The 15,493-nt window shown below is 46.3% G+C and overlaps 1 protein-coding gene across 1 annotated transcript in view; it reads left to right on the forward strand.

The window, feature by feature from the left end:
* LOC309335195 (uncharacterized protein) overlaps positions 1 to 11,561 on the forward strand; it is a gene marked incomplete at its 5' end in the record, with an annotated part of 74,281 nt that extends 62,720 nt beyond the window's left edge. The window contains 5 exons of the mRNA XM_081850069.1: positions 830 to 1,060; positions 3,519 to 3,541; positions 4,511 to 4,629; positions 8,093 to 8,125; positions 10,767 to 11,561. Coding sequence (XP_081706195.1) covers positions 830 to 1,060; positions 3,519 to 3,541; positions 4,511 to 4,629; positions 8,093 to 8,125; positions 10,767 to 11,338 — 978 coding nt within the window. The 3' untranslated portion in view covers positions 11,339 to 11,561. The remainder of the gene's footprint in view (positions 1 to 829; positions 1,061 to 3,518; positions 3,542 to 4,510; positions 4,630 to 8,092; positions 8,126 to 10,766) is intronic.
* Positions 11,562 to 15,493: the final 3,932 nt, after the last annotated feature.

Genomic DNA, 15,493 nt, shown 5'->3' on the forward strand with positions numbered 1-15,493 from the left:
CGGATGTTTGACTTCCCAAAAAAAAGTTCAAAAACCGGAACACTCACTTCCGGTTTTCGATCGTTCGGGAGCCGAATAGGTTCGGCAACTAAGCCGTTCGAGATCCAAGGTACAACTATATTGTATAGTTATAGTTATCTCCCGCTTGGACTACTGCAACACGCTCTACGTGGGGCTACCTTTGAAGGTGACCCGGAAACTGCAGTTAATCCAGAATGTGGCAGCTAGACTGGTGACTGGGAGTGGCTGCTGGGACCGCATAACTCCAGTCCTGAGAGATCTGCATTGGCTCCCAGTACGTTTCTGAGCACAATTCAAAGTGTTGGTGCTGACCTTTAAAGCCCTAAATGGCCCTGGTCCTGTATACCTGAAGGAGTGTCTCCACCCCCATTGTTCAGCCCAGACACTGAGATCCAGCACCGAGGGCCTTCTGGCGGTTCCCTCATTGCGAGAAGTGAGGTTACAGGGAACCAGGCAGAGGGCCTTCTCGGTAGTGGCACCCGCCCTGTGGAACGCCCTCCCTTCAGATGTGAAGGAAATAAGCAGCTATCCTATCTTTAAAAGACATCTGAAGGCAGCCCTGTTCAGTTTTTAATATTTAACGCTGTACTGTTTTTAACACTTGATTGGGAGCCGCCCAGAGTGGCTGGGGAAACTCAGCCAGATGGGTGGGGTATAAATAATAAATTATTATTATTATTATATTATTATTATTATTATTGGGGGTGAGGAGCTGGCGTAGGCCTGAGGTAGGGCGGCTGGGGTGATCTCCCTGGGCGCATTTGTCACGGGGGTGCTTCCTTTTCTCCTGCCTGCCTGCTTATTTCAGAAGCAAACGAAAGCGAAGAGGAAAAAGACGTTGCTTGAGTTCAGACAGCTGCGACAGTTCCTGGAGGAACAAGAGAAGCTCACGCTGGCCCAGCTGAAACAAGCAGAGATGGAGATCAGGTGGAAAAGAGACGAGCGAATGGCCCAGCTGTCTGGTGAACTCTTTGCCCTCGAGTGCGTCCTCCGGGAGGTGGAGAAGAAGCGTCAGCAGACAGCTGGCGAACTCCTGCAGGTAAAATGGCGGAAGGAGCAGCCTGGGCTGTTCCTCCAGACAGCGCAAGGTTGGCCCCAAAGCAATTGTGTGGCTCCTTCACCCACACAAGAAACGAAGGGGCCCGGTTTAGGAAAGTCAGAGTCACTACCTGTTATGTACTGAAGTTCTCACTCTGGGCCAGCAGAGGGATACTGTAGATAGTTATGCAAATAGGGGATCGAAAGTGATGTTCAGTGATTGGATGGTTTTAGAAAGTTGTTACAGTTACGTTATACTGGAGCTCTATATAAGCAGGCTGACTGAACCCTTCAGTTCAGTTCTGTTCTGGCCTGTGAATAAACTAGAGCTGTTTGAAGAATCGCTGTGTTGTCTGATAAGTTCACCCACAACTTAACACTGGTGACGAAGGTGGGATCGATGGACATTAGAGCACAGCCAGATGCAGCCACTCTCTGAGCGGAGCTGAATCACCGAGCAAAATCACTGAACGTCACTTTCGATCCCCTATTTGCATAACTATCTACAGTATTCCCCTGCTGGCCCAGGGTGAGAACTTCAGTACATAACACCACCAAATTTCAAGGACACAGTGCAGACATAATTTGTAATAATTTATTCTTTATTTTCCGCTTATCTGGATTGCTCCAGCCGCTCTGGGTGGCTTCCAACAAATTATAAAAGCACAGAAAAACACCAGCCATTAAAAGCTTCCCTAGACAGTCATGCCTCATGTTGCATCTGCTCCAGGTTACATGTTTTCTTGTTGTTATTATTATTATTATTATTATTATTATTATTATTATTAATTTATTATTTATACCCCGCCCATCTGGCTGAGTTTCCCCAGCCACGCTGGGCGGCTCCCAGTCGAGTGTTAAAAACAAGACAGCATTAAATATTAAAAATGTCCCTAAACAGGGCTGCCTTCAGATGTCTTTTAAAGATAGGATAGCTGCTTATTTCCTTCACATCTGAAGGTAGGGCGTTCCACAGGGCGGGTGCCACTACCGAGAAGGCCCTCTGCCTGGTTCCCTGTACCTTCACTTCTGGCAGTGAGAGAACCGCCAGAAGGCCCTAAGAGCTGGACCTCAGTGTCCAGGCTGAACCCTGGGGGTGGAGACACTCCTTCAGGTATACAGGACTGAGGCCTTTTAGGGCTTTAAAGGTCAGCACCAACACTTTGAATTGTGCTCGGAAATGAACTGGGAGCCAATGCAGATCTCTCAGGACCGGTGTTATATGGTCTCAGCGGCCACTCCCAGTCACCAGTCTAGCTGCCGCATTCTGGATTAATTGTAGTTTCCGGGTCACCTTCAAAGGCAGCCCCACGTAGAGCGCATTGCAGCAGTCCAAGCGGGAGATAACTAGAGCATGCACCGTGTCCTGCGGCAACCCGGAAGTACTCGAACGGGCTACTTCCAGGTTTCGCCACTCGTGCATGCGCAGCAACACTAAATCACACGCTGCACATGTGCAAATGCAGCACTTTGGCTTGCGTCAGTTCTGTGTTATGGATGGGCCTCCGGAACAGATCCCATCCGTAACATGAGGTTCCACTGTACAGAGCTGCCTTCGGATGTCTTCTAAAAGTTCTGTAGTTCTTTATCTCCTTGACATCTGATAGGAGGGCGTTCCACAGGGCAGGCGCCACCACCAAGAAGGCCCTCTGCCTGGTTCCCTGTACCTTCACTTCTGGCAGTGAGAGAACCCCAGAAGGCCCTCGGAGCTGGACCTCAGTGTCCAGGCTGAACGATGGGGATGGAGACTGTCGGAAATCAAGCCCATATCAGGAGAAACTGGCAACTCTCCCAGGCACCCGGCTTGATCTCCTGTTGACCTCCCTGGCTGCATTCCCCAGCAAGATCCAGGCTAGGTCGCAATAGGCGATCCTTCTCAGTGTGAGAAGAACACACCACCTCTTTCCTGCCCCCTGGCAGGGGAAAGAGATAGACAGAAACGTATTTACATGCCTTTATTTCTGTCTTTGCAGCATTACAAAAAACATGACTGCTCTCTTCAAGCTCCAGCAGTCTAGAGACAAACACTCCCTTCACTTCCTGGACAGGAATAAACGGAACAGCTCATATTACACTCTGAGCTAATTCTGGTGCTTCGCACTGTGAATTGACTGTCCCTCTGTTTCCCACGGGCAGTCCCAACATTCCCATCATGTTTACTTTTCAAGCTAGCACTTTGCAGCTGCATTGCATCCATATCGTAACAGAGACACTCCTTCAGGTATACAGGGCCAAAGCTATGTATGTACCGCTTTTATTTTTACTTTTATATATTTATTTATACCCCGCCATTTTCCCTGATGGGACTCAAGGTGGCTTACAGCTTTTGAGTGGGCTGTGCTTGGCAAGTCCTGCCAGCTTGTTCCCACAGGGAAGCAGTCTCAATGCTGAAAGGGTCATTGTAGTGTGGGTTGCTGCAAACACTGAATTCTGCCTTGCCTCTCTCTTTTCCCCTGCAGGATATTAAAAGCTTCTTGCAGCGGTAAGTGGCTTAACTGGCACCACCAACCATCACATTTCTCTCTCTCTCTCTCTCTCTCTCTCTCTCTCTCTCTGTGTGTGTGTGTGTGTGTGTGAGACACACTCTTACTTTCTTTTTCCTGGGCTGTAGGTAGCAGCTGAATAGTTTTGAGCATGCCGGTGTCATATGGAGCTGCTATTTTGCCCTCACATGTCTTATTTGGGGGGCCCGACTGCGCTATTTTATTTTGTGTATTTGTTTTTAAAACTGTTGATTTCATCTGTATTTTGACCATTTTGTTATTTTTATTAGGGTGTCTACTTCTTTCTGTAAGCCTGCTGATTTTATTGGCGTTTTCCTGTGAATGTTTTATGTTATGTAAACGGTTTAGAGCAGGAGTCAGCAAACTTTTTCAGCCACTGTCCCTCAGACCTTGTTGAGGGCCAGACTATATTGGGGGGGGGTGAACGAATTCCTATGCCCCATAAATAACCCAGAGATGCATTTTAAATAAAAGGACACATTCTAGTCATGTGAAAACATGCTGATTCCCAGGCTGTCTGCAGGCCAGATTTATAAGGTGATTGGGCCGGATCCGGCCCTCGGGCCTTAGTTTGCCTACCCATGGTTTAGAGCAGCCTTTCTCAACCTGTGGCTCCCCAGATGTTGTTGAACTACAACTCGCATCACCCCTAGCTAGCAAGACCAGAGCTCAGGGATGATGGGAGTTGTAGTCCAACAACCTCTGGGGGCCCACAGGTTGAGAACCACTGGTTTATAGGCTTTTAAAAAAAACTAAGTTGTATAGAAATTTCATTACATTAAAAAAATTATATTGAGGGGCAATTGCCTCCTTGCCAATACACCCACCCCCCTCTGCCTCCAGGTTCTCTGAAGTATTTTTCCAACACATCATTGTCTTTTCTTTTTCTGGCTTATTTGGGAATATGGGGTTGAGAGGGCAATGGGTTAACCTTGTTGTTCTGCCAGGTGTGAGGAAAAGGAGGCATCTGAGAATCCCGAGGCTTTTTCTCCTGAGCTGAAGTGGAGGATCTGGGACTTCTGTGATAAAACCTCTTTTCTCGAGGGTGCCATGAAGCAGTTCAAAGGTAAGGAGGAAATGGATGCAAAGATTTGATACAGAACATCTTAGGTGTCCAAAAGTGAGCTTGAGGTGGGCCATAGCCGCAGGTTATAAGGGTGGCAAGGAAAGTTATTTTCAGCTTCCCTTTAAAAAAAAAAAATAGTCAGTTTCTGTTCCTTTTCCTTGTGGAGATAAACGGGAAAACCTGTAGGGGTTTTTTTCTACCTAATAATATTAAAACTGCCTCCTGCTTCCTTCCCTTAGAGGTGAAAAGCTCTTGAGGTAACTGCGGGACATTAGGCATTTATTTCAAAATAGCATAGAATTGGTGCTTGCTAATTAATAATTAGTTTCTTTAATTTATAATATGTTTAAAGAACTTGTGTTGGCTGTCCAACCTTAATTAGTGAATACAGGCTCCAACCAGAGGTTATTAACTACAAGGGGCCCTGTGTTCTAAACTACTGAGCCTCTTGGGCTTGCCAATCAGAAGGTCATCAGTTCAAATCCTGATCTGTCCCAGCTCATGCCAACCTAGCAGTTCTTTTTTTAAAAAACGCGTTTATTAATTTCCCAATAAAAACATCCAATTAACATATCAAATCAAATCCAATAAAAATAAAAAACTAAAATAAAAAAGGTCCAATTGTCTTCCAAATTGTAATAATTTTGTTTTGACTTCCCACGGTCTGAATTTTGAAGCGCATTCAACATCAAAGTCCTGCCTCTCATCATCCTCAATGTTATTCATAATTCCATGTCCGATTTTTCCCTCACACATTTTGACTCTGGTTCTACGATCCTCATTCATGTCAGAAAACAGATACTTTTTTTTTCTATGGAGTGCAGATTTGTCCGTATATTGTACTCCTTCAGCTGTTTTTTCATCGCACCGCTTCATTTAATTGCATCCAGTTTCAAAGTTCTGTCCAGCTCTTTGAGAGTTGTTATTTTGGCAGCTCCCAGATCATTAATCTTTCCCGGCCAGGTGTTATCAAAGAAACAGAGAGAAATTTCCTTCTGTAACCTCCTTGTTGATTTATCTTAAACAGACTGTTTGCAGTGTAGCCATATACAGTGGTGCCCCGCAAGACGATTGCCTCGCAAGACGGAAAACTCGCTAGACGAAAGAGTTTTCTGTTTTGGAGGTGCTTCACAAAACGAATTTCCTATGGGCTTGCTTTGCAAGACGAAAATGTCTTGCGAGTTCCTGCGGGTTTTTTTCCCTTTTCCCCCCTTTTTCTAAGCCGCTAAGCCGCTTATCCGCTAAGCCGCTAAAAGCCGCTAATAGCGCTAATAGCGCTAATGGGCTAAGCCATCAATGGGCTTGCTTCGCAAGACGAAAAAACCGCTAGACGAAGAGACTTGCGGAACGGATTCTTTTCGTCTTGCGAGGCACCACTGTATCAGACAGTTAGCAATTGGCCTTTGGAATCCTCCCAGTCCCTCCTCCGGGCCCTAGAGGGGGGCTGCCAGACATCCATTTAGCCCTCTCTCTCGCTCGTAATCAAAAAAACATCTTTTTGCAAACAGTTGTATATGTACCGTATTTTTCGCCCTATAGGACGCACCGTCCCATAAGGCGCACCTAGTTTTTTTGGGGGGGAAATAAAGGGGGGGAAATTATTTCCCCCCCAGGCGCGGGGCTGGGGCGGGGGAGGCCCGAGCTTCCCCCGACCCCAGTCCCCAAACAGGCAGCTCTCTGCAAGCCGTGGGAGCCCAGGGCTGGCTCCCGCTGCTTGCGGAGAGGTCCGCGAAGCCTGGACGCGCTAAGCTCAGCGCGCGCAGGCTTCGGCATGCAGGCACCTCTCCACAAGCGGTGGGAGCATTCCCGCCGCTTGCGGAGAGGTCCGCGAAGCCTGGACGCGCTGAGCTCAGCGCGCGCAGGCTTCGGCATGCAGGCACCTTTCCGCAAGCGGCAGGAGCTCTCCCGCCGTTTGCGGAGAGGTCCACGAAGCCTGGAGAGCAAGAGGGGTCTGTGCGCACCGACCCCTCTCGCTCTCCAGGCTTCAGCGAAAGCCTGCATTCACCCCATAGGACGCACACACATTTCCCCTTCATTTTTTGAGGGGAAAAAGTGCGTCCTATAGGGCGAAAAATACGGTAATATTGTTTCCAATCTTTATAACCAACCATCCGTTGGCTCCTCTTTCTCTTAATCAGGGAAGTATTTCAGATATTCAATAACGACGTAGTGGGTAGCAGCCATTTTGTCCTCCTTTGTTTTCGTCTTTAACAGACATTTCCGGTCTTAGAAGAGAAGTGGCTGCAAGTAGATCCCAATTATATATGAAAGTCCATCTGAACTCACTTTTTGAAGATCAATTTAAGTTCTTAATGAGGCTTGGCATGCATTACGGATTGTTGATGTTAAGGATAAAAGAATGTTTTTTTACATACCAAGGCCGTCCACATTCCAAACGTCATGATGAGGATCTCTTTGAAATTCGATCTTTTGCACCAGAGACTGTACATACTGCAGGTTTTTTCCAGCTTCTTCAATTCAGAACGTGTCTGTTTGTTCCAAATCTTTATATTTTCCCAAACAGATGCATCCGGCTATGGGGTGGCGTCGCAGGAGTGTCAGCCATCCCTAGCTCCGTGACCCAGTGCCCCTGCCATCTGCCACATCGGCAATCTGGGGCAGACCGCGGGTCGTTGAGACAGTCCTCCCCTGCCCTGGGGAGGCTGCCAGGGCTAATTACCCCCATATCAGCCCTGAGTTATCGGAACGGCTGAGGTCCGATTGTGTGGGATCAGCCATTTTCCACCGCTGGAAACAGGAAGTGCCTACCTAGCAGTTCGAAAGCACACCAGTGCCAGTAGATAAATAGGTACCACTGTGGTAGGAAGGTAAACAGTGTTTCTGTGCTCTCCAGTTTCCATCATGGTGTCCCGTTGTGCCAGAAGCGGTTTAGTCATGCTGGCCTCATGACCTGGAAAGCTGTCTGTGGACAAACGCCAGCTCCTTCAGCCTGAAAGCGAGATGAGCGCCACAACCCCATAGTCGCCTTTGACTGGACTTTACCTTATTAACTACAATCTCTATCAAGAGTCCTTACTCCCAGCCTCGTTTGTTATTATATTTTAGTTAAGGATAAATGGTTCAGTGTTTCAATGACCTTGTTTTTTGCTTATATTTTTTATCATTGATTTCATACATGTAAACCACTGAGAAACCATTTGGGCAAGCAAGCAGTATATAAATGAATAAATAACAACAACCCAGGCCTGCTGCAGACTTTTCTTAGTCTGATGAGAGGAATGAGAGGAAACGGCAATTCAGGAGGCCGAGTTGAATTTAAGGTGATGGAGGAGTAACAGAGTTGAGGGGAATACTTCTCTGCCATAAAAAACATCTTTTTACTTAACCCTCCCACTAAAATAAAGGGGGGGGGGCGATGTGTGAAATGACAGCGCCGTTACAAGATTTGCTTTACACATGGCAGTGTGATCTAAATCTCTCACTCCTCCTTTTTCTTTCACAGACACTCTGGTATTTGGAGTCAAGGTGCAAGAAGGTAAATTTTGGGGGCTTTTGAGGGAAAACATTCACAGGAGGTGAATCTTGTGAGAAAACATTTCATTATCATCTCATAATTCTGTCCTGGTGGCTCTGAAACCACCCGTGGAAAGATAAGGGAAAGCTCCGTGGCTATTGATATATAAATATCTTTATTAATATTATTGAAATTATATTTTTATCCCGCCCTTCCTCCCAAAAGAAGCCCTTTGTCAGGAAGATAAAAGAACTTATTCTACTGGATCAGACTAAGGATCAAGCTACATTTTCCTTTAATATGCATAATGCAGGTGCGGCAGAGCTTTTCTTCTGGCTCCAGAAGTAAGTTCAGTCCCCCAATCCGATTTAGGAATCAGCCATGGTGGTGGGGCAGCTTTGGGAAGGTACCGTATTTTTTGCTCTATAAGACTCACTTTTTCCCTCTTAAAAAGTAAGGGGAAATGTGTGTGCGTCTTATGGAGTGAATGCAGGCTGCGCAGCTATCCCAGAAGCCAGAACAGCAAGAGGGATTGCTGCTTTCACTGCGCAGCGATCCCTCTTGCTGTTCCGGCTTCTGAGATTCAGAATATTTTTTTTCTTGTTTCCCTCCTCCAAAAACCAGTCTTGCGGTCTGGTGCATCTTATAGAGCGAAAAATACGGTAGTTTATGGGGATGGGGGTAGCTTGAGCCCTTTGGTCTTTGCTGTGGACCTGAGGTGCACCTACATACCAAAAAATTGCTTGTGGGGGGTGGTCTCTGTTCAGGTTGGGGCCACAATAGGAGGCAAAGGGTTAAAACACTATTCCACATGGACCAGACCCAATCCAGATCTCAAAGGTGTGCTTTCTTTGGAGTAAGGGGAGGAATCAGTGATACAACTGCATGCTACATCCTAATCGTAGGTATGATTTGGCCCTTAGTTTGAATTCAGTAGCATGATACTAATGGCAGCACATAGTTGAGGTCAAAGGGAATCCAAACTCATCCAATCCACTCTTAACAGTGGCTGTCCAGGTAACTGTGGAAAATGCCCCAGTCCTGAATACATTGAATGCAGGCCTTAATTAACCATGAAGCTAAATAAGGGCCTGCTTAGGGCTTCAAGGGAAGGCAGGCACCACAGAAATTTTCCATTGCCGGATTTACCACAGACCATATGGTGCAGCAAAACCATGTTCCACAAAAAAAGGCTCCCGCAATTAATGAAAAAATTGCATATATTCACATAATAGTAGTAGTAGTAGTAGTAGTAGTAATAATACTGTAATAGTAATAATAAATGATATATGGTTTACTATTGTTTCTATTTTGAATTGGATATATGTGAGGGCACCATATATATATATATATATATATATATATATATATATATATATATATGCACATTTTTAATACTCACATCCCAGATTCCCTCCACTCACCACCAATTATAAAACTTTCATACCTATCACTGCATACAACTAAATACCTGGTGACTCCCTTTCTCCCCTTCCCCTGATTTCTTTGCTTTTCTACTAAATCAGGTATTCCAAATCTTTAATCTTCACATTTCTTCCTCTGTTAATTTCTGTTAGCTCCTATCCTGCTGGATTTACTCAATACCTGCTGGGTTATTTACTTGTTTATAATGGCTCTTAAAATATTCAATAAACATTTCCCAATCCTCCTTGTATCCTCTATCATCCTTTTCTCTTATCCCCTATCTGTTATACCTGCCAATTCAGCATACTCTTCCTTGCCACTCCTTCTTAGTAGGTGCCACACTTGTTCTCCACCTTTGTGCCAATACGATTCTAGCCACAGTGGTGGCACATAATAATAAATTCTTTTGTTTCTTAGGGACTTCTGTTGTTACCATTCCCAAGAGGAATGCCCCAGGCTTTGGGGGGAAGGTGTTTTTTTAATATCTTTTTTAACTCATTGTAAATTACTTCCCAGAATTCCCTAATTACAGGACCACAACATGTGGAAAAAAGGTCCCTCTACAGTAGCATCTTAGATTACGCAACCTTCAGGTTACGTAAACTTCAGGTTGCAAAAGCGGCAATCCTGGAAGTATTTGACCCGGTTTCGCCCCGTGCACATGCGCAGAAGCGGTCTACCGCCGCGCTCATGTGTATAACAGTGATCCTTGGGTTGTGAAAACCTTAGGATCCGGCTGGACCTCTGGAACGGATCCCTTTTGCAGCCGGAAGTACCACTGTACTTAATTGCATTTCCAGCATTTGCTTTTTTCTGTTTTAAATATTTTCACTAGTTTTGGCAGGTTTTAAGTACCATCTGTGGGTCATTTTCACCATATATATTTTTAGTGCATAACATGCCGTTCGATTCATATTTACTGTCCATAAATTCTCCCATAGCTCATAATTAATATTATGACCCGTATCCTGGGCCACCAAAATCTGAGGGCCTCTAAACATAACTGTCAACTTTTCCCTTTTCTTGCGAGGAATCCTATTCGGAATAAGGGAATTTCCCTTAAAAGGGGGAAAACTTTGACAGCTATGCCTCTAAAGGTCTTAAAATCCAGCCCTGATTGTATAGAAATTCTATTGATTTGAGAGGGATTCTTGAGATTGTATCAGGTCTTAAATCTGTCTCCTGGTTAAAGTGACTTCTCTTTCCTTCCCTCATAACCCCGCCGAATCCCCAACAGAACATATAACTCTGGACCCGGACACAGCTCATCCCAACCTCATCCTGTCTGAAGATCACAAAAGCTTGAGATGGGGAGACGAGTGTCAAGAACGGCCGGACAACCCAGAGAGATTCGACAAGACGCCTTTTGCGCTGGGGCGCGAGGGGTTTACATCGGGCAGACACTTCTGGGAGTTTGCTGTGGGAAGCGACGGAGGGTGGGCCGTGGGGGTCACCAGGAAATCTCTGAGCAGAAAGGGTGTGCTGTCCTTGAATTCGAAGGAAGGGATCTGGGCTGTGGGGAAGCTGGGCAGTAGATACTCTGCCACCAACAACCCCCACTATTCTCCTCTGACCCTGAGCGGGGAGCTCAAGAGGATCCGAGTTTTTCTGAACATTGAAGGGGGCCGGGTGGCCTTTTTCGACGCTGACAGCGGAGTTCCCCTCTTCACCTTCTCGGGGGCCTCATTTTCTGGAGAGACTCTTCTGCCTTTGGTTTTTCTCAGGGACAAAGCTCACCTCACTCTGTCACCTGGAGATGGCAAGCTGTCCCTCGCAGGCCAGGATGATATAGCTCTGTTGGGGTCCTGATACTTATTTGGTTGAATGTGAGAACGTACTCCTCAGGGCGCCTTATTTATAGGTCTGAGAGAACCAGGCTCCAGATTCAAGGACATATACCCTTCGTGGGCCCAAGTAGTAGGAGGAGGAGGAGGAGGAGAGAGAGCGAGAGCAGCTGTTACTTAGTGCTTAATATTAATAATAATAATAAACTATTCTATTTAAGACCCAGGACTCATTCTAGGGGTTTGAGTGTCTGTGGTTATGGCTGCTATCTTTATTTACCCAAACTGCAATGTTCAAAGTTCTAGTTCAGGCATACTATGGGCGAAGAGGCCGCAGCAACACCGCCTCCATCAGTTTGCTCCCTGGTGTACCTCATGGTGGAACCAGGTTTGTAAAGACTTAATTGATGCTTTCCCCCAGGAGTGACTATTAATACCGCACATTAATTATATTACTTTGATTAATTATATATATTGGTCCAAATACAGAACTGAAAAAGGAAACATGAGCTTCTATTCGGAGGGAATCTGAGAATTCCCTATTCCTGCTATACCTTTATGTCTTAAAGAGGCAGTAATTGCGCATCACGGTTGTTGAGAAGATCCATATATCTGTTCTCACCCCTGATCTTAATTTCTATTTTTCTTCTCTCCCTGCCTACCTCACAAAATGTTTACAAGCTGTTAGTGAGATGGAGTGGAAAGAAAACATTCATAGTTTCTGAAATATACTCAGAGTCGAGTGTGAATTTCATGCTCTTTATTCAGCTCATAGTAGCAATGAATGAAACTTTCTCTAAAATGTCTAGCTATATATACATTATTTACACAATGGGCCCTGCGTGATTGGCTAATTCCGGGCTGCTCCTGTAGGCCAATCAGATTGCGGATTCACGTCCTCCAGAAGCCTGATTGGCTGCTCCTGCAGTTCAATCAGGTCGCTGATTCACTTCCACCTGGAGCTGGATTGGGTGGCTCCTACGGACCAATCAGACTCCTGCATTCTGGATCCTATTGTTCTAGGATTCAGCTCAGTACATTACAGTTTCTATGCAGGCAGACCAACATGACATTCTAGGCAAAACACCTTTCTCCAAAGAGGCCTACATATTTGTTGTTTAGCAAGCACCAAATGAGATGTATCCTGTGAGAGAAGGGGATACCTATTTTGAAGCAGGTATAGGTAAATCTGATTGATGCAAGGGAACATTATTTCACAGTGGGAGAATACATCCCCATGTATTTGCTTGTTGCATAATACTGGGTCCCCAGTATGGCAGCTGTGGGTCCCTGGATGTCCCTCCTAATTTTCAATTTATTTTTTTAATGTCTTGGGTTGGTTGGGGAGGTTTCTTGTTTCAGTGGGGAGCATTAACAATTTTGGTCTGTGTTTTATTTGTTTGGGGGCAGTGGCGTAGCATGGGGGTGCAGGGGGGGCCGGCCGCACCGGGCGCAACATCTGGGGGTTAGCGTTAGGGGGCGCAAATCCACGGGTTAGGGGGCGCAAATCCATGGGTTAGGGGGCGCAAATTACTTGCCTTGCCCCGGGTGCTGACAACCCACGCTACGCCACTGTTTGGGGGGTTATATATGAGTGTTTTGCCTTGGGGGCAGTGAGCATTACTGCTCCCCCCCCCCGTGAAATGGGTATTTTTTGGTGCCAGCAACAGTTTCACAGATTTCTAAGCTCTGTGATAAGGTGAAGAGATGAACCGCAGCTGAGCAGATCCAGATATTAATCTGCAGATAGAACCTCTGATTACTCCTTTGCATAATGTATAATAAACATGTTTTGGTGATGTTTTAAATGTGTACAGATGTTTACTTGTATTTTAAAAAGGGTTCTCTTTGCATGGTTTTTGTGTCACACTTCGGCCTCACAAAAATGTCTGTCTTATTCTTCCTCTGTCGAACTCTGGGAGGGTGGAATCCCTGAATGCTCCTTTCCCAATTTTGTGTTGCAACAACCATGTGAGAAGAGTGGGTTGCCCAAGGCTACCTACTGACTACCAGGAGCTGAGCAAAATTGGGAAGCTGACTTCACTATTCCTGTTCCTACATGCCACAATTTTGAAACACAACTCACTACAGTGGTACCTCGGGTTACAGGCGCTTCAGGTTACATACTGTCAGGGGCTCAGGAGCTGAGGCACAGGGAAGATGGGAGATGGAGAGCGAGGGGGAGGAATCCGAAGGGAGCGTAGGAGGGGACAGTGGTCCGAGGGATTCCCTGAGCCTCTCCAGCGAATCGGAAGATTCACAGAAGGGAGCGCCAGTGGCCAGGGGCAGGGGGGTCCCAAGGGGAACGCCCCAGGAGCAAGGGGGCAGCAGGGACTCCCAGAGCAGTAGTTGGAAATCAGGACCAGCTTCCCCACCGGAGCAGAGTGGGGGGGAAGAGTCCCAGGCGTCGGGGCCAGTGCTTTTCCCACCAGGGAGAGGAGACGAGGCAGAGTCTACCACGCCTCCCTCGGAGAGTCAGACAACGGAAGGGAGGTCAGATCCGGCCAGTGTCACGGAAGAGGGAAGCAGTGATAGAAGTAGTGTAACGGTTAGGAGAAAGGTCACTGGGTTGGCGCGAGAAGCAAGTTCAAATGTACAGGAGCGCGGGACAGCAGAGAGTGAGGATTGGGAACCGGGTCCTAAAGCACACCGGAGGCAGGGGGAGGAGCTAAGCGACTCAGCGTCGGAAGAGTCCAGAAAGGGCAATGCCCCAGAGGGCAGGAGGACCCAGAGAAGAAGAGAGCAGCGCAGGAGGTGGAGCAGGGCTAGGATCTTAAACTGGTGTGGAAGGGGCGAAGACTCAGACGGGACTTCGCCGATCTAGAGTCTAGACGTAGGGCTGCACGCTCTGGCTTTGATATGGAAATTAAACTTCAATAAAGACTTTTGTACATAACATCAGCCTGGCGTTGGTCCTCTGTGAGCTGGGACCTAGAGGCAGCTCTGACACATACGCTTCAGGTTACAGACTCCGCTAACCCAGAAATAGTGCTTCAGGTTAAGAACTTTGCTTCAGGATGAGAACAGAAATCGTGTGGCGGCAGTGGAAGGCCCCATTAGCTAAAGTGGTACCTCAGGTTAAGAACAGTTTCAGGTTAAGAACTGACCTCCAGAACGAATTAAGTTCTTAACCTGAGGTACCACTGTATTTAAAACAAAACTAGTGTGTTAGGTAGAATTAAGAGTAAATTTGGTGGTAACATTATTCCATCTCCAGAACACACTATGTCGGGGGAACACTTCAACCTATTAGAAAAAGAGCCTCATTTTGGGGGGAACTGAGTGAGGGGCGAGATAGAAGCAGGGAGAAAGAAACATGTCTCAAAGTGGCCATTTTACAAGAACTAGAATCATCCATGCACAATGCGTTTTTAAAGCATTTTGAAGGAAAACATGGAACGGGTTGCAAGAGAGCTTTCCCTGCTTGTGGTTCCATTCAACAGCGTAAGGCCTGCAATAGTGCAGGGGGGAAACATGCAGAGCCTCCTTCATGAACACACACACTCTTGGCAAATGTTTGATTTTATCATTCATTCTGATCTGGACAGAAACTCCATCTAAGCCTGGTAGATATCTTGGGTCTCCTTAAGTAATTATTGTTGGCTGGCAAGGAAAAATAAGAGGATGCCAAGGTCCAAGTCTGGGGCAAGTACTCTTTGGGGAGATCAGCAGAGATTTAAAACTGCAAAATATGCTGCAAAATAAAGCATGGAAATTCAGGTTGTTAGACCTTTACAATATGCCATTCTAAGTTCCTTCTAAAGTTCCCCTCTTCCCCTAGCATAGAAAAAGACCACACGTCTGGTAAGTTAAAAATTGGTTTACTTACAAACTCTTCAGAGGTCAGGTTCATGTGTTTTTCCATACATCAGCCAGAAAACACAGGCGGTAAAACCTGGCTTCGTTACAATGGTGAAAGCTCCTAGGTTATTGGTATAGGAACTCAAGAGTGGATTCTAACAGCCATGCAGCCTGAGCTGCAGCAGCCTGCTCTGACCTTACACAGTGAGCTTCTCAGGTAGACTGATGTTGAATAAACGCTTTGATTATGTTCTTCCAAAGGAGTGCCCTAGCTAAGCCAAGCAGGACAGCTTACTCTATCGCATTAACCCCTTAGTACATTAACTAGACTTAAGCATGTTGGTTATATGAGGTTGGCTATCCCACAATTCAGGGACAC

This window comes from Podarcis erhardii (genome assembly GCF_964252035.2).
Source record: "Podarcis erhardii genome assembly, chromosome: 2".
Lineage (NCBI taxonomy): Eukaryota > Metazoa > Chordata > Lepidosauria > Squamata > Lacertidae > Podarcis > Podarcis erhardii.